The sequence below is a fragment of the Littorina saxatilis genome, linkage group LG14 (assembly GCF_037325665.1).
Source record: "Littorina saxatilis isolate snail1 linkage group LG14, US_GU_Lsax_2.0, whole genome shotgun sequence".
NCBI classification, from domain to species: Eukaryota; Metazoa; Mollusca; class Gastropoda; order Littorinimorpha; family Littorinidae; genus Littorina; species Littorina saxatilis.
In genome coordinates this window covers 20,220,827-20,239,785 of record NC_090258.1, presented here as the reverse complement: position 1 = coordinate 20,239,785, position 18,959 = coordinate 20,220,827, and the positions used below count along the sequence as shown (strand labels likewise).

The 18,959-nt window shown below is 40.6% G+C and overlaps 1 protein-coding gene across 2 annotated transcripts; it reads left to right on the top strand.

Moving 5' to 3' along the window:
- Positions 1-703: 703 nt before the first annotated feature.
- Positions 704-18,536, top strand: LOC138947318 (PTB domain-containing engulfment adapter protein 1-like). Of its 2 annotated transcripts, XM_070318763.1 has the most exons (12): positions 704-850; positions 3,471-3,535; positions 4,140-4,211; positions 4,619-4,717; positions 5,760-5,900; positions 7,097-7,231; positions 8,434-8,538; positions 10,810-10,899; positions 13,866-13,989; positions 14,676-14,786; positions 17,169-17,341; positions 17,996-18,536. In XM_070318763.1, exons 1-12 carry the CDS (start codon positions 808-810, stop codon positions 18,074-18,076), a joined length of 1,239 nt encoding a protein of 412 aa, XP_070174864.1. In that variant the 5' UTR covers positions 704-807; the 3' UTR covers positions 18,077-18,536. The 2 variants fall into 2 exon arrangements, with proteins under 2 accessions (XP_070174864.1, XP_070174865.1); XM_070318764.1 differs by lacking the exon at positions 10,810-10,899.
- Positions 18,537-18,959: the final 423 nt, after the last annotated feature.

Below are 18,959 nucleotides of genomic sequence, written 5' to 3'. Positions count from 1 at the left end.
AGACTCTTTTCTGTTTAAAGCCTGATTATCTCAGCTTTTTGGAGTTCTTAAAAGGAAGGATTCACTGTGTGCGTTGCTGTTGTGATAATCATAAAGTAGGAACGGAAGCAGTTGCCTCTGCATCATCGCCAGCTTATTACGCTATCAGCATCAGCACACGCATCCTGTTTGTGAAGAACACAGTGGAACCTATCTGTACGTCCCGACTTGAAAAAGGAGGGATTTCCTTTAATGCCGTACTTTCTGGCGACTACTGATTTATAATTGGGACCTTTCTATAAACATGCCTTCCCATGCTTTCTCAAAAGAAAGTGAAGCGAAAAAAAGGAAGACGAAAAAGTACATGAACATTCGTAGCAGAATAATGCAATGTCCTTGGCAGTCTTTTCAGTGAAGAGTTTAGGACCTGTTCCTGAAACTGCAGAGAGAGAGAGAGAGAGAGAGAGAGAGAGAGAGAGAGAGAGAGAGAGAGAGAGAGAGAGAGAGAGAGAGACAAGGAGACAGAGAGACAGAGACAGACAGAAACAAAAAGAAACAGAGAGACAGAGAAAGAGACAAAGACCGACATATACTAGAGACAGAGACACAATCTGATACATGTCTCAGCACGATGCCGAAAAACAGGTTCCTCTGTCCAAACAGTCATTCGCATTAAAATGTGGAATGCTCTCTATTCATCTAGTGCACGGGACATTAAAACAAAACAAGAGTAGGAAGTGTATGCTGCGTGAGACTCCACACGTGTCTCCGTTTTCTTACAACGAAATTCGTTTTGCGCCAATGACAATAAAAGCTTAAAAATAAGAGATGGCATTTTTAAAAGCATTAAAGCAAGGACGCGGAAAGAACGGTAAGAATTCTAATATTTTGCTTTCTGATTTGGTCGGTCTTTCAGGAAATGTAAGTGCTTCTTACTACAGGTCCATACCATATTTGTCTATTTGTGTTTTCAGCGGTGGTTCGGATGAGAGAGTCTGTTTTGTTTGTGTTTCGTTTTACATATTATGTTCATGATTGTATTATATACCTTCCTCTGTTTGTTATTGTATACCTTCCTCTGTTTGTTATTGTATACCTTCCTCTGTTCATTATTGTATACCTTCCTCTGTTCATTATTGTATACCTTCCTCTGTTCATTATTGTATACCTTCCTCTGTTTGTTATTGTATACCTTCCTCTGTTCAATATTGTATACCTTCCTCTGTTCAATATTGTATACCTTCCTCTGTTCATTATTGTATACCTTCCTCTGTTTGTTATTGTATACCTTCCTCTGTTTGTTATTGTATACCTTCCTCTGTTCAATATTATATACCTTCCTCTGTTCATTATTGTATACCTTCCTCTGTTTGTTATTGTATACCTTCCTCTGTTCATTATTGTATACCTTCCTCTGTTTGTTATTGTATACCTTCCTCTGTTCATTATTGTATACCTTCCTCTGTTCATTATTGTATACCTTCCTCTGTTCATTATTGTATACCTTCCTCTGTTCAATATTGTATACCTTCCTCTGTTTGTTATTGTATACCTTCCTCTGTTTGTTATTGTATACCTTCCTCTGTTCATTATTGTATACCTTCCTCTGTTCATTATTGTATACCTTCCTCTGTTCATTATTGTATACCTTCCTCTGTTTGTTATTGTATACCTTCCTCTGTTTGTTATTGTATACCTTCCTCTGTTTGTTATTGTATACCTTCCTCTGTTCATTATTGTATACCTTCCTCTGTTCATTATTGTATACCTTCCTCTGTTCATGATTGTATACCTTCCTCTGTTCATTATTGAATACCTTCCTCTGTTTGTTATTGTATACCTTCCTCTGTTCATTATTGTATATCTTCCTCTGTTCATTATTGTATACCTTCCTCTGTTCGTTATTGTATACCTTCCTCTGTTCATTATTGTATACTTTCCTCTGTTCATTATTGTATACCTTCCTCTGTTCATTATTGTATACCTTCCTCTGTTCATTATTGTATACCTTCCTCTGTTTGTTATTGTATACCTTCCTCTGTTCATTATTGTATACCTTCCTCTGTTCATTATTGTATACCTTCCTCTGTTCATTATTGTATACCTTCCTCTGTTCATTATTGTATACCTTCCTCTGTTCATTATTGTATACCTTCCTCTGTTTGTTATTGTATACCTTCCTCTGTTCAATATTGTATACCTTCCTCTGTTCAATATTGTATACCTTCCTCTGTTCATTATTGTATACCTTCCTCTGTTTGTTATTGTATACCTTCCTCTGTTCATTATTGTATACCTTCCTCTGTTTGTTATTGTATACCTTCCTCTGTTCATTATTGTATACCTTCCTCTGTTCATTATTGTATACCTTCCTCTGTTTGTTATTGTATACCTTCCTCTGTTCAATATTGTATACCTTCCTCTGTTCAATATTGTATACCTTCCTCTGTTCATTATTGTATACCTTCCTCTGTTTGTTATTGTATACCTTCCTCTGTTCATTATTGTATACCTTCCTCTGTTCATTATTGTATACCTTCCTCTGTTCATTATTGTATACCTTCCTCTGTTTGTTATTGTATACCTTCCTCTGTTTGTTATTGTATACCTTCCTCTGTTCATTATTGTATACCTTCCTCTGTTTGTTATTGTATACCTTCCTCTGTTCATTATTGTATACCTTCCTCTGTTTGTTATTGTATACCTTCCTCTGTTTGTTATTGTATACCTTCCTCTGTTCATTATTGTATACCTTCCTCTGTTCATTATTGTATACCTTCCTCTGTTTGTGCGATTATAAGTCTGTTGGCTTGTGGTGTGGTTGAGATGGTTTCGCGGTGGCTTTGTTGACTGGCTGCATGATTATTTGACATTTTGTACTTGGAAAACTTACGATTTATGTACTGTTCGTGTGGCTTAGCTCTTTCTCTTTCGTCTTCTTTTTTGGGTGGGGATGGGGAGGTGGGTAATAATTTCTCGCGCTGTCCCTCCGTTTTCCTCTCTTACCTTCCCCACTCTTACCTTCCCCACTCTTACCTTCCCTACTCTTACCTTCCCCACTCTTTTTTCTTTCTATCCCTTTCTTTATTCATGTCTATGTGTTCTCTTCCTCGTCTCCTATATATATATATACGCTCAGTCCCTCACTCTCTGTCCCTGTTTCTCCGTCTGCCTGCACCCCTCTCGTTCTCTCTCTCTCTCTCTCTCTCTCTCTCTCTCTCTCTCTCTCTCTCTCTCTCTCTTCTCCTCTCTCTCTCTCTCTCTCTCTCTGCTTATTTATCTTTTATCCCTCTCTCGTATCTCTCTCTACCCCCCCCCCCCCCCCTCTCTCTCTCTCTCTGTCTCTCTCTTCGTTTCTTCTCACTCTCCGCTCTTCCAGCTCCGCCCCGCTTAAATAACAACTATACTGACATATATCGCCACAAATTATAGCACTTTTCTGCCATGATATCAGTTCTCACAGATATGTTATCATCTGCTCGTTCCCCCAGGCACAAAACAATGGATGCATCCGCCGGAGTCACTTCTGAAAGGGCAGATCATGTACAATGTCAAGGTTAGTATTTCAAGGTCTCCACGATGATATGGCCAAACGGTTTTGTTATAACTCTGCGATTTTGCATGAGGGAGTGACTGCATAAAGTAAATCCCCTAACCTTCCTGTGCATATTCAATTCCATTCCATTCCATATTCGATTCGATTCGATTCGATTCGATTCGATTCAATTCGATTCGATTCAATTCAATTCAATTCAATTCATTGTCTGAATGTGGAATATGCCTTTTGACTCATATACACAGATATTACATCACGTAAGATCACAGTCCTTACACACGAGTCACAAGCTCGATACATAGCAAATCACGCACATCTGCACACACGCTGGGTGTCAACTACCAGTAGAACAACAGACAGACAGACCTTGTGATTTTTATCACTACAATTAAGTGTCATTTGCATTAATCCATGTGCATTAGGTGGAAGCCAATTGAGTGGCATGACATTTTTGTTCAAGGAAGATTTTAATTGTTATTTTGTTGCATTTGTGGCAAGAAAGGAAGAGTGAGCGAGAGAATATGGAGAGTCTGCTAGCGCATTGCAACTGTGGTTAAAAGTGAATCTTTAAAACGTTGAATTTAATCTTTCCTGTGTGTTTCAGTTTCTAGGCGAGTGTGCCGTGGAACAGCCCAAAGGAACTGAGGTGGTCAAAGATGCCATCAGAAAAATGAAGGTAGATATTATTTCTATTTTCCTTTATTTCCTGTGTCTCTCTTTGTCTGTGTGTCTGTTTCTCTGTCTCAGTTTTGGTTTTATATTTCTGTTCTCTCCCCCCCCCTCTCTCTCTCTCTCTCTCTCTCTCTCTCTCTCTCTCTTTCTCTCTCTCTCTCTCTCTCTCTCTCTCTCCAGAATTCTTTTTACATCTCATTCTCCCTGCACATATCTTCTATCTTATATCCTATTGCTCCCTGTCCATTTATATTTATCTGTTTTGTGTCTCAGTTTTGTCTCCTTCTCCCACTTATATTATTTCTCAAATGAATACTATTTTTTTATTATTGCTTTTCACATCATGAGTTTAGTAAGTAATATATGTACAGTGAGCTGCTTTTCTGACGAGTGTCTTAATTTGAATTTCAGTTCAACAAACATTTGAAGAGAGCAGAGGGTCAGAAACCGCCGAAAGTACAGCTGACCATTTCTGTAGATGGCGTGTGTATTCAGGACCCTAAGACAAAGGTGAGCTCCAAGTGAAAGATTGTACCAGATGGTCTCCCATACAATGAAAGATGGTACCAGATGGTCTCCCATACAATGGTTTCGCTCTGTATCGGTATAGGCGCATAATTATGTTCAGCAAATTTTCAGTCTGACTGTAAACCTTACGTTACCAGCGCAAAAGTCAGGCGTTGAAAGAAGCGGTCAAGGTCATACGGGCAGTGTAGATCGAATTTCAGGCCGCCATCGCTGTTCAGATATCCGTTCAGGATTATCAGCCCTATCATTTTAAACTCGTAGCCCCAGATAGTCATACATAGACGACAGCTTTAAACTCTTCACAGGCAGTTGTTTTGGATGGTTGCAATGCACTCCCTAAGTCCCTGAGTGGTGAGATATTCGATCAATGTTAGTATGAACACCTCAGTTGTAGTGAAGGGATTAACTGCTTGCTCCTGAAGAAAGAGGAGACTTTGTTCAGGTTCAGTTTGACATTCGGTTTGGCACGAAATGCACACATGTGGACAAACAAATCAATCAGTGAAAACATTAAGAGAGAGAGAGAGAGAGAGAGAGAGAGAGAGAGAGAGAGAGAGAGAGAGAGAGAGAGAGAGAGAGAGAGAGAGAGAGAGAGAGAGAGAGAGAGAGTATATAAACAACAAGAACGGTTAAAAGAATGATATATGACGCATGAAAGATATGACGCATTACTTTTGCAATTGCAGATGCTTATTCGCCAGAATTTGATATGTGACGCATACAAAAATGACCCATTACTTTTGCATTTGCAGATGCTTATTCGCCAGAATTTGATATATGACGCATGGAAGAAATGACGCATTACTTTTGCAATTGCAGATGCTTATAAATGCACCAGAATTTGATGTATGACGCATGAAAGAAGTGACGCATTACTTTTGCAATTGCAGATGCTTATTCACCAGAATTTGATACATGACGCATGAAAGAAGTGACGCATTACTTTTGCAATTGCAGATGCTTATTTACCAGAATTTGATATATGACGCATGAAAAAAATGACGCATTACTTTTGCAACTGCAGATGCTGATGCACCAGTACCCACTCCACAGAATATCCTACTGTGCTGATGACAAATCCGACAAAAAGATGTTCACCTTCATCGCCAAGGCAGCCACCACCAACGACCACTTCTGCTACGTCTTCAACTGCAGCGACAAATCCGTAAGTGTACTGTCAACTCAACTCAACTCAACTCAAATTTTATTGGCTTCAATTTTCACATAGAAGAACTTGTCTTGCGCTTGGGATTAAGACATAGGCAGAAAGTAAGAGTATAACATATAAAAACAGCATTCATATCACATTTCATGTATCACACACAGTAATCACTAGTATAGGCCTAGGCCTACAGATATCACATTGTCCCTGTATCACACATGCAAATAAATAGTATCACATTTTCCACGTATCACACACAATATATACATTACATAACATACAGTCTTGTCCCGTGCAGAATGAACACCTGTACGTGAGATCATTACTGAAAAACAGTGTATACGGTGGAACCACCCTTTTAAGTCCTCCAAATATCTGAACAAATCATGCAGGTCTTGAAAAGGAGAGAGTCTTAAAACGGGGGTACATTTACAGAGGTTAGGAACAGAAATTCGTAGAAAACAGGGTCTTAAAAGGGAGGGAGTCTTAGATTGGGGAGGGGGGGGGGGGGGGAGGGGTTCCACTGTACTACGTGTATACTGAAAAACCTGGATTTTAAAGGCACATTCCTCCTTGTGAAAACAGATGGTGAGCTGAGTTGGTGAGCTGAGTTGGTGAGCTGAACTGTTTTCGCGAGAAGGAATGAGGGGGTATTTTCCTCTCGTAGAAACGTTTCCTTGGGAAAAAAACCACAAACAACTTGGTTGGCACTCTCAATGATCGATTGATTGATTGATTGATTGATTTCCTTGGGGAAAAAACCACAAACAACTTGATTTACACACTCAATGATCGATTGATTGACTGATTGTTTTTATTTTTATTGATTGGTTGATTGATTGATTGATTTGCAAGGTGAAAAAAACCACGTTTCCTTTGGTGATAAAAAAAACAAACCCTACAACAGCCTGGTTTACAAACTCATTGTTTTATTGATTGATTGTTTGATTGATTGATTGATTGATTAATTTCTTGATTGAAGTCTGAAAATCTTGATTGATTGATCGAATTTTTGATTGAATTCTTGACATCTTGATTGGTTGATTGGTTGATTGATTGAATGAATGAATGAATAAATGAATGAATGAATGAATGAATGAATGAATGAATGAATGAATGAATGAATGAATGAATGAATGATTGATTAAATTCTTGAATTTTTGAGTTCTTGCTTGCTTGACTGACTGCTTGGTTTGCAGGCGGAGGAAATCACGCTGACAGTGGGTCAAGCATTTGACCTGGCCTACAAGCGGTTCCTGGAAGAGGGGACCAGTGCCGCCAGTGCTGGAGGGGACACAGACTACAAGAAACAGTGCCTCTTGCTACAGAGGAGGGTCAGTTCATTTCAGATTTTAAATTTTTTTTTATTAAAAGAACGGAAGAACGGAACAAGAGTATCAATGAACGAAAGAAGAAAGAAAGAGAGAAAGAAAATCGCGCCTTGTTCGTTGTCACATGTTTTCTCAATCTGTCCGCACGTGTCTGTCCTTCTGAATCTCTCTCTCTCTCTCTCTCTCTCTCTCTCTCTCTCTCTCTCTCTCTCTCTCTCTCTCTGTCTCTCTCTCTCTTTCTCTCTCTCTCTCTCGCTCTCTCTCTCTCTCTCGCGCGCTCTCTCTCTCTCTCGCGTGCTCTCTCTCTCCCTCCCTCTCTCTCTCTCTCTCTGAATACCTGTGCCCGTGTGTGTGTGTGTGTGTGTGTATGTGTGTGTGTGTGTGTGTGTGTGTGTGTGTGTGTGTGTGTGTGTGTGTACGTGTGTGTGTGTGTGTGGTTTCGTGCTGGCGACTGTGCGCGCATGCGTGCGAACTTTGATGCAAAACAAAAAAGGGATTTATTTATAGGTTCTTTTTCTTTCGTACTTGTCAGTGCCAGTGAAAAGGATCGATCGATCTCTGTAACTTTTACAAGGCAGATGCGTTTTGAATTGTTCACCTCAAACGGTAGGAGAAGCGTGGATATATATAGATGAACCTGAAAGTGTAGTTCAGCGTGTAGTTCCCTTAGTGTGCACAGCTGGGAATTAGCCAATACATGGATAATACGCGTGTAAACAAGAATATAATAATTACCGGCACGGTTGGCCTAATGGTAAGGCGTCCGCCCCTTGATCGGGAGGTCGTGGGTTCGAACCCCGGCAGGGTCATACCTAAGACTTTAAAAAAAATTGGCAATCTAGTGGCTGCTCCGCCTGGCGTCTGGCATTATGGGGTTAGTGCTAGGACTGGTTGGTCCGGTGTCAGAATAATGTGACTGGGTGAGACACGAAGCCTGTGCTGCGACTTCTGTCTTGTGTGTGGCGCACGTTATATGTCAAAGCAGCACCGCCCTGATATGGCCCTTCGTGGTCGGCTGGGCGTTAAGCAAACAAACAAACAAACGAGAATATAATCAAGTCAAGTCAAGTAAATATTTATTTTTAAAAAAACCTAGGGTTACATTAATTTAAAATTAATTCATAACAAAAATAATTGTAATCATAATTTTTTTTTTACAGGACTGTATTTCACAATTTCGTCATATTTAAACCTTTCCTGTGCAGGTAAATTCTCTTCAGTTTGAAAAAGACGCCCTGAAGAAGCGTGTGGCTGAGTTGGAAAAACTCAAAGACAGGTCGGATCTGGAGGAGTACATGAAAAATAATCAGGTAAGCCACTGCTGCATGTTACTGTGAAAATGTTCCTCACAGCATGTTTTTGTCTTTTCTATGAAAAGTACAAAAGTTTGTGTTGAGTGTTCTGATTATATCGTTGACAATTCTATTCACTTTGCTTATCTATAGAGAATACTACATGGCTTGCTGTGTCGTACCAGATTTACACGAGTTGTTTTTTTAAATATTGAACTGCGAGCGAAAGCGAGCTGTTCACTATTTGAAAAAGCAACGAGTGTAAATCTGGTACGATACAGCAAGCCATGTAGTATTCTGTTTATCCTACATACTGTACTTACGTGTATTTTCCTGAAAATGTCCTGCAGTCGAGGCAGCTAAATTGAAGACGCTTGTTTTGGAACCTCGATCTCTTCTAAACCCTCGTGCAACCTATTACGTCAAAGCAAAGAAACGTCACTCTGAAAGAGGGTAAATAGCGAGCGCAATTTTTTTCTATAATGACGTTTGTCTCGGTGACTTTGGCATCATAAGCAGTGGAAAAACAGGTCCCTGCCAGACTTGCTTGACATGACCTCATTTACATGATATACACACGTGTGATTTGAACGATTATTATCTCACGAGTATCTCTCTCACGTAGTATGTAGGATAAAACAGTTTACAACCATCACCTCGGTTTGGTCACTTTTCTAAGTGCTTGGTGAACATTTGACTTGATCACTATTTGAAAAACTTCCTATTTAAGTCTGTAGATAGCTACCTCTTTCTGTATCAAGTCTGAGCGCGTGATTTGAGTGTTTGAAAAGTGTGTATGAAATGTATAGTCTGCTTGCAAATGTTTGCAGTGCTGATCATCAGACAGATGATTGAGATGGAATTCAGTCAAAGCTAAATATCGCTAGATGCTTCGCCATATTGCATTCGCCTAAATACGTTCCTGTAATATTACGCCTCATAGCTTTCATTCATAACCAGATTACTCAGCGCAGGGTTCAAAATCATCTATTGTAGGTTTGCTTTCTTAGATTAAAGATTGAGAATGAATAATATCTGATACACTCATTCACAGAAGAACACAATTGTGAAGATAACCGAAAAAGTCCTCAGTTAACCACTAGAAAGTTTTCAGACGCCTGCTTGTTTCTGCTTTTTTTTTTAGATTGTTTTTTTGATTCGTTGAAATTATTTGTGGGGATTAATACCTCCTGTAAGCTCTTAGTGAAAAATAAATATATCGCCCTCGTGTTTTTTCCCCAGTTGTATTGATATATGTGACGTTCAACACAAACAACAATAACTACTGAAATACTTCTGTTCTTTTGTGCTATCAGCGGCAATTTTGAAATGTCAGAATTGTTTAATTAGGCACTTGTATGCTCCGGAGGAACACTGGGACAAAAACATTAATGTACCTGTTGGGAAAGTTCTGCAAAGTTTATCCGTTTTGACCACAGTTAACATTCAAAACAAAAGCCACATTTCGTCAATTTCATGGCGTTTTCAAGCATGGCTAAACGGAAGCTGCAGTGAGCAAATATGACAAAGTAGACCTACCAAGCAAGGCATTTGCTGCATGAACACTAAATGCATTGTCACTTTTCTTCTGTGGATCGGTGTATTTGTTGCTTCAGATTTGTAACGTTACTAATGTGAAATAACAGGTTTGACTTGCGTACCAAAATAATTTGTTTGCATCAGGTTGTAAATATTGTGTATATTTGCTGTTTGATACACATTGACATTCCCGTCGCGATATAACCTTCGTGGTTGAAAACGACGTTAAACACCAAATAAAGAAAAGAAAGAAACACATTGACATTTGTTTTGCATGAAAAGAAACACTTTTTCGGATTGTTGTAAGTTATTAGGCTAAAGTTGAATGTGTCCGTGTTTAGGTTGTACATGATTGTATAGCAGCGTGTTTTGTGTTTTGTTTGTACAGTTTCTCACTTTCTGTTTTATGTCTTCTTTTTTTCTTTTGCATCTCTACCTACTGTGCATGCTTTGATGTCTGCCTCACCACGGTGTTTTTCTTCCTTCGAATCTGGATCTGGTTTCTTCTCCACCAATCACAACTGGGGTTTCCTCGTCACCGAATCGACCGACCAATCACATCGACTTTAACATCAAAATGATAACACCCACGCTACTGTTTTTAACCAATAACAATGTGTTTTGCACTTGCACCAATAATAACTGATGATCTATGCACACGATATTAACTCTAATTCATATTCAACCAATACACATTGGGCTTGCATTGACCAATCACCATGGGCCTGGTTTCAACCAATGACGTATTAGATATTAGGTAGTCTGACGGCAGTAACACTGAGCCTTCGAGATAATTCTGATGACGATGATGTGGGTGATGAAACTTCTGATGATTATGAGGTAATAGTAATAATTTTTCTTATTAGAATGCTGTATTTAAAAGTTCCTGGGGCTTTGGTTAAAGAAAGGTTCTGGAGAAGGTAATCTACAGGCGTGTAGTTGCATGCTCTCTTCACAAGCGATTTTAATTTTTTCGTTATTTCTGGGTTAAAGGCACACTCACGTGAAAGTAGTTATCAGTACTGGCTAGGATTTTGCAAGGGATGACACCAACCCTCCAGTTGAGCACATAGCAAAAACAAGTCGCGTGAAGCGATATAAAAACATTTAGTCAAGATCAACACTACAAACCAATCATCGCCTAGACTACATTCAGATAGTCTTGGCTAACCATACCGAAGACCAGGACGGGTCACACTCGCCGCCGCGAAACGCGTCCGTAGTACTTACTAAACCTATTTTCTTTCATTCTGGGCGCATTTTTAGAGTAAACATGACATATCTATATATTTTTGAATTTGGGAGAAGACAAGGAATACAATGCAATCATTTTGAAATCTGTTTGCAAAAAAATCGATTTTAATGACAACTTTAATGAGCAAACACATTAATTAATTTGTAAGCCTCCAAGCTGAAATGCAATACCAAAGTCCGGGCTTCGTCGAAGATTACTTGACCAAATTTTCAATCAATTTGATCTTAAAATGAGGGCGTGACAGTGCCGCCTCAACTTTCACGAAAAGCCGGATATGACGTCATCAGTGATATTTATCAACAATAAAAAAATGTTCTTGGGATATTATACCTAGGAACTCTCATGTGAAGTTTCATTAAGATCGGTGCAGTAGTTGTCTTGGAATCGTTCTACACACACACACACACACACACACACACACACCACACACACACACACACACACACACACACACACACACACCACAACCCTCATCTCGATTCCCCCTCTATGTTAAAACATTTAGTAAAAACTTGACTAAATGTAATGAACAGTCTGGGTGTTCAGTGTGTACAGTGAGAAGTTTTTGATGAATTAGTTCGTAAAAGTCATGTGGCTTTTTAGGAAATAAATTCATCAACAATCCTAACTCACTACAGCAAGCACTCAGTGGGGCTGATGGGGGTCTATGTCGAGCAAAAGAGTGGGATTCCCTGTAGGTGTAGTTCCTGTAGCGTTTCGCTGATATTGCTGCTTAGCGGCATCGGTAGAATTTGATGTTTTTCGATCCTGTTTGATATTTCTTAGAAATTCGAGTATGGTTTGCAAGTTTTATTGAAAAACTCCACCCTGTGGGATTCCCTGTATATATAGGGAATCCCTCTACAGGAACTCCACCTACAGGGAATCCCACTCTTTTGGTCGACGTAGATCCCATCAGCCCCAGTGGGTTGAGCTTCAGTATGTGTCCAAGGGGAGGGTGTGGTCTTATCCAATAGAACAGTCTGGCTAGATAATTATGTGATTGTGAGCTGAAGTGTTTTCGCCAGAAGGAGCCCACTGAGAGTCGAATGTGCCTTTTTGATTTGGTGTCGGTTTTTAGAGTTTTCTTCTTCTCGTTCGCTCCTTGGTTTGAGAGGTTTAATGCTGCTGAATGTCCTACAAAGTTGGTTTTTTGTGTGTGTGTGTGTGTGTGTGTATGTGTGTGTGTGTGTGTGTGTGTGTGTGTGTGTGTGTGTGTGTGTGTGTGTGTGTGTGTGTGTGTGTGTGTGTGCTTGATTAAACTTGAATCATGGGCTTTTTTGTTTTTGCTTTTTAGTGCTTAATTTCATTCTATCCTGACATTTGTTGGGTATATGGTGCATGTCCCGATTAAGACATTTTTCTGTACTAAAACGACGATGTTTACCCAGCGTCGATGGTGTGCCAGGGGGAGAAGGTGAAGAGTAGTACAGACTATATCAAAGCTTGTTTGATTGTAATGCTTTAGATTGCTGAGTATACAATGCAGGTTGAGTTAACGGACAGTACCATGATAAATCTGTAAAGATGTAACTGCTTACCTGCATGTCTTCCAAGTTACTTATCTAGTTTTCGTATTATTTTTCAGGAATGTGGAAGTAGAGGCTTGATTGGCTTGGTTGATTTCATATATTGGCAGTAGAACGCTTTTGTTATTTTTGACATTTATTGGAAAGCAACCTGCGATTGTGTTCTCCATTTATCTGTTTATTTAGGAAAATACATATATTTCGCACTCAAATTAAAGCATTCATTCCCGTGTCATGTCATTCAAACGTTCTATGCCAGTTAAGGCCGTTCACTTGACTTTCTGGATCCCCTTTCGGATTAAAGATTTCTTTTACAGGCTAGGGATCAGGTGACCGCCGCTCAAATAAGGGTACCCTCAAAATAGACCGGACAAAAAACGGAAGGGACAAATTAAAAATCGACCAAGGACTACTACTACATGTACTACTTTAGTAGTAGTCCTTGAAATCGACGAAAAATAACAATAGGCAAAATTTCAAGTGAAAGTCAAGTGAACGCCCTTAACTGGCATAGAAAGTTTGAATGACATGACACGGGAAATAATGCTTTAATTTGGGTGTGGAATTTGTCGCAATGATTTGTTGGCCAAGTTTAGAAGCCTTGCCAGGTCCGGTGATGTTGTACTCAAGAAGGATGGTACCGTTAACGTATTGTTATAAGTGTACTTCTGAAAAGTTTGGTTTGAATTGTTCTCCATTTTTTTTCGTCTCCTGTTTTATTATTCTTATAATTAGCAGAAAAATAAGTCTGTTCAATTGTTCACCATTGCCACTGGTTTTTGTTGTTGTTGTCACCGGTCTACTTCGGGTACGTATTTATGGCTTTTGTATAGTTTTTGACGTGCGACTTGGATCTGAAATCAATGTTTTTTGTACAGCTTGTTTTCTCTTGCTTCAAAGTTGCCTCTGTCTGTATAAAAACATTTTTTTATTGCAAATAGAGCGGCCTCTGAGTTATAATTATTCTCCTTCCTTTCCTCCACTTCGTTCATTTCGTCCATGGTCTGTATACTTTATTTCAGCCACCAAAACAGAGCGCACAACAATCCTCGGTGGGGCGACGACTGCAGAACTTGGTGTTTGACAGTGACACCGCGCAAAGCAACGGCACGTCCAGCTCGGGGCCACAGTCTCCTGCCCCAATGTGTACGTTGTGTGTGTGTGTGTGTGTGTGTGTGTGTGTGTCTGGGAGGGGGGGTTATGGTGGTGTGTGTGTGGGAGGGTGTTTGTGTGTGGTGTGTAAGTGTGTGTGTGTTTGTGTGTTTGTGTGTGTGTGTGTATATGCGTGCGTGTTTGCGTACGTGCGTGCTCGAACCCGTTACACAGGTATTTAGTCACTTTTGTGTGTGAAAGAACAACCCTTTTTTTTTTTTTTTCTTTTTTGTGTGCCTCAGTTGCATGCAGTCCGCTTCAAGCTGAAAAATAAAGGAAAAGAATGAAACCCTACCTTTTTTCTTTTTCTTTTTCCTTCTTTCTTTCTTTCTCTCTACAGCTGAGCGTCCTTCTTCATTGGAGTTTTATAAGTTTATCAATTGTGTGTGGTTTTCTACAATGGACAAAATCTTGCATCTTTAATGTTGGTTATTCTTACATATGTCTGTGTTTGGGTTGACTTAAGTGTTGTTTGTGGCGGTGTCATAATGGAGTTAACATAGTAACAATCACAATAAGTAAGAAAAGAACAACCCTTGTCACAGTATGATGGCGTCATTCTAGTCCCCCAGTTATTTCACAATTTAGAATTAGCATGATGGAACAATTCTGATGCATGAAAACGGGTTTTGTTGCAGTACCCATGTTATACCAATAAATGGTTGATTGTTGAATTCCAGTGAGCCCCCCACCCCCAGCCACCCGCCATCATCGTAGTCTGGCGCCGGGCATTACCTCCCCTGGACAGGCCCCGCAGCTGTCCACAGGCAAGCCAATCAGGCAACAGTCACGTGAGTTATGACGTCACTCGTCGTGTTTTCCTTGATTGATCGTTAAAGGTCTTAATGTTATTTTCAGCGGTCAGTTAATTTTGCTCTCTTGACTGACTGTTTCTCCTTTTGATCTTTGCATATTATCTAAATCACTGAAATTGTCATCACCATTGAAAGTGACATATTTGTTACTTACACATTAACATGCTTCCATTTGAAACTTCGAGGTCTTCATCGGGGAATATAGCTATTCTGATGGACACGTGGGGGGATTCGGGGGCTGTGATTGGATGGTCTCACACATCCCTTTTCCGATCATCAAAGCATAACGCTACGAAAGTTGGCCATTTTTGCCGATATCCAAACGATATCGGCAATAACAAAGACGCATGGTTCCGGTTTCTTCCACGCCAGTGTATAAAGTACACGCATACCTCGCCAGGCTAGTCTGTGGCTAGCCGAGAGACGATGCAATTTGCTTTGTGTGTGTTTTTGTTGTTGCTTACTGTACATGACATACATTACGTGTAAAATCCAGTTCTTTAACAGGCAGCAAACCTTGCAAATTTCCAGAAGCTGCAATCTGAAGCGACCTATCTCTGATTTTTGCAGACGATCTCTCCAATCACCAATGTTTAACACAAAATCAGCAAACTCTCCTGTCACATAGAACGTCCATTGTGTAGTGCAATGTTGAAATGAAGTTACCGGTCTGAAACATTTCGTCGTTTCTTCTGAGACAATCCTTGTTCTCTTATCATCTACAGATTTACCGCAGTCTTCACCACGCGAATTCCCAACAGAAGTCAGACTTTCGAACATACAATCTACGTAGGCAAGCATGATACGTCATAACGTCATATGATTCCTAACATATTGACGTAATGCTAAGCATCCGGTTATCTTGAGTTTTCTCCGTAATACATGTCCGTGGGTTTTTCAATGTTCGGTTATTTCCGTGGCTTCATGCAGAAAGGGAACCGTCGTCTGCAATCAACGACATGGACCATTCTGGTCCTTGTTGCTGACAAAAACATGATTTTAACACAGAATTTAATGTCAGAATAGCTATATAAACGCTATTGTGTTTTCATCGTAGCAATAGGGTCCGATATTTAGACTCGAACAAGTATAATGCGACTCGTCTTCGACTCGTCGGCATTATACTTGTCTCGTCTAAATATCGGGCCCTATTGCTACGCTGAAAACACAATAGCTGTTATTGACGCCCGACAAAAGCTCATTTGAAGCCCGACGGAGCGAAGCAACGGAGGGCTTCAATTAGACTTTGGGAGGGCGTCAATCCACGATGAATACCGAGAAGTTTCAAATGGAAGCATGTTAATGTTATTGTAATTCAATCTGACGACGATCTCTTTCCTGCTTTCATGCGGTTGTAAACGGACAGAATTGGTTCTGTTCTGTTCACACACTACTTTCAGTCCACCTACCTGCAAGGGTCAAGTCCCAAGAAATATGTCTCTGTATTCCTATCGTATCACTCTGCTCCTGTTCTGTTTTCTTTCACACACATTTTTCCTTCTTTTTTGACGGGTTTCTGGACACCAAACTCTAAAACAAATTCTTTCATCACAAAAGCGATCTTTGGAATTGACTGACGTAGTCCGGAAGAATTCATGCATCAACTTACGTCACGTATTCGACGTTATCACTTCGCATACCTTATGGTCTCGGTATTTCGTTGGCCTTCATATTTCCTACTTGTAAAATGACCCTCAAAGCTAACCGAGACTAGTCAGGCGGTATCAATGCGCCTCGCCAGCAGGTTGTTTATGGATTTTTTTTAGCGAGTGGCTATCGAGAATAATTAGTCACCGGTAATTTTTAATGAGTTGGGGCATTCTGACCAATCACAGGATCTGTTTCATTAAAACGCCAACTTGATTGAATTACAATGTTATTTATGATTATTTGTATTGGCCACATTTCTAGAATCGTTGTCTTTTCTGTGGTACCATTGTCCTTTTTGTCTGCAACTGCCCCTGGAATTGCTTTTAGTTTGTTTTGATTCACAGTTTTCTCGCCCCTTTACCTGCTCTGGATGTTATCATGTCATCGTCAGGATCTTGTCATCCTGTAGGGATGCAATCTGTACCTGTTCTTTCCTTAAAGGTCTTTCCTGTCCTGGCGTTTCGTACAGCATCACTCTTTCTATGCTATACCTCTTACACGAGGATGAACGTCGCTTGTTCATTTCAATTGCTTGTAATTCTCGCAGGTGCCAGGAGACAGGTTCCGAATAACTCGCACTTACTCTATTACACATGTCTTATGCATTTAGAGCGCTTATTTTCCCTTTGTTTATCATACCGTTACATGATTCTTTTTATCTTTTTTTTTTAATTTTTTTTAATTTTTTTTTAATTTTTTTTTATACAGTGGGTGAACTGCCAAGCAGCAATCCGTTCGCCAGTCCTGGACCTTTTGGGGCAACCAACGATCCTTTCGGTATGGGCGCCTTCAACCCTTCCAACGGTGCTTCCCCTCCCCCCGGCAATACCAACGGTGCTGCCTTTGGGCCCTCGTCACACCAGGAGCTTATGGATATACAGGTGGGTGATGTGATGGGATTGGGTCGGGTTGGTGTTGGGCGTCTGAGTGGAAGATGGGGGAGGGGGGTTGGAGTAAGGGGAAGAGGTTCAACCCATTCTACGTTACTTCCCCTGGCTTCTCCAAGCAGTTACGACTGACCGACCTTTGGAATTTTAGCGACATACCAGCAGTAACTTATTGATGTACCTGTAGCAAATGGGCTTAGAGGTAAAATCGGCTTGGTGTAATGGGGATAAGGTGTGGATAGGCGTTGGGATAGTTGATGTGTCGTAAGGGGAAGGGCTTAAGTAAGGGGTGGGGGGGGGGGGGGGGGTGATAAGGAAGATGTTTTCAAAACATCTGCGTTTAGGCGACCGTATAAATCAAACGACTAGACTGACAGTGTCGTTGCAAGCCCCTGGAGCAAATTTTTGATTAGTGCTTTTGTGAACAAGAAACAATTGACAAGTGGCTCTATCCCATCTCCCCCCTTCCCCCGTCGCGATATAACCTTCGTGGTTGAAAACGACGTTAAACACCAAATAAAGAAAGAAAGAAAGACTGACAGTGTAGTGCGCATACAGAGTGAGACACCTCTTAGGCTTGCTATACTGTTTTGTCGAAGACTTGTTTTGCTACTAACTTTTTCCTTCAAACCTTTTTTTGTGTTTCAGGCGGGCTTCAGTCGAGGACTGTCTTTCGGCACTGACGACTTCAACCTCGATGACCTTGACCCCTTGAACCAACGACTTTGAAGGAATGTCAAGGACACCGAACTTTCAACTTGCAATGCTAATGTTTGGATGAAAATAAAATGTCAAATAGCCATCTACAGAAAATACTCACACGCACATTGGCAGTTGCTAATGAAAAGGGATTACCGAATGGTGTATATGCTGGGGCCAGTTTCATAAGATAGCAGTGAACCGACTGACAGTCGATCGACTTCCCAGTCGATGGACTGTGGTTGATCGCCGGGTCACCGAAAAGCGCGTTTCATGAGCGAATCACCGTCACCCGCGGACAACCGCAGTCGACCGACTGTACAGTAATCCGAATGGCCAAGTCGAGGGCTAAATTTAGCAACATTACCACTTCCGTTTGCTCATTCGCACGTGGAAATGGCCGATTTCGAAGAAAAAACAAGTCTCGGCCCGCTCAAAATAACAATGACCGAGACTTTGAGTAATTCCTTCGCGTGACGTCTAACCCTCTTACGCCATAATGTGACGTCTTCAAGACATAACCCTGACTTGTCTCCTGGATTACTGCGTCATGATAGATACATTTCGAAGAACAATCACAAGGTTTGGCTCACAATCCAAAAAAGTGTGAGCATTCTGCCATTGACTGTGCGGATAATTACATTTATTTTCGGTTTACCGCAGTAAGCCGAACACAGTGTTGGGGGGAGAGCATCACCGTGTTTGGCCAACTTCCGGTGAGACGACCCGCAGTCGGCCGACTGAAATTTTGTTCGTGAAACCCAATAACGTCGGATTACTGTGGTTCTCTCGGACAACTGCAGTTGTTCGACTGTGTTTCTGGCTTATGAAACTGGCCCCTGGTGTCTTTGAACGGACGGGTTTTCAACTGAAACTAACGAACGAAGAGGAATGCAAGGTGGAATAGAGATGA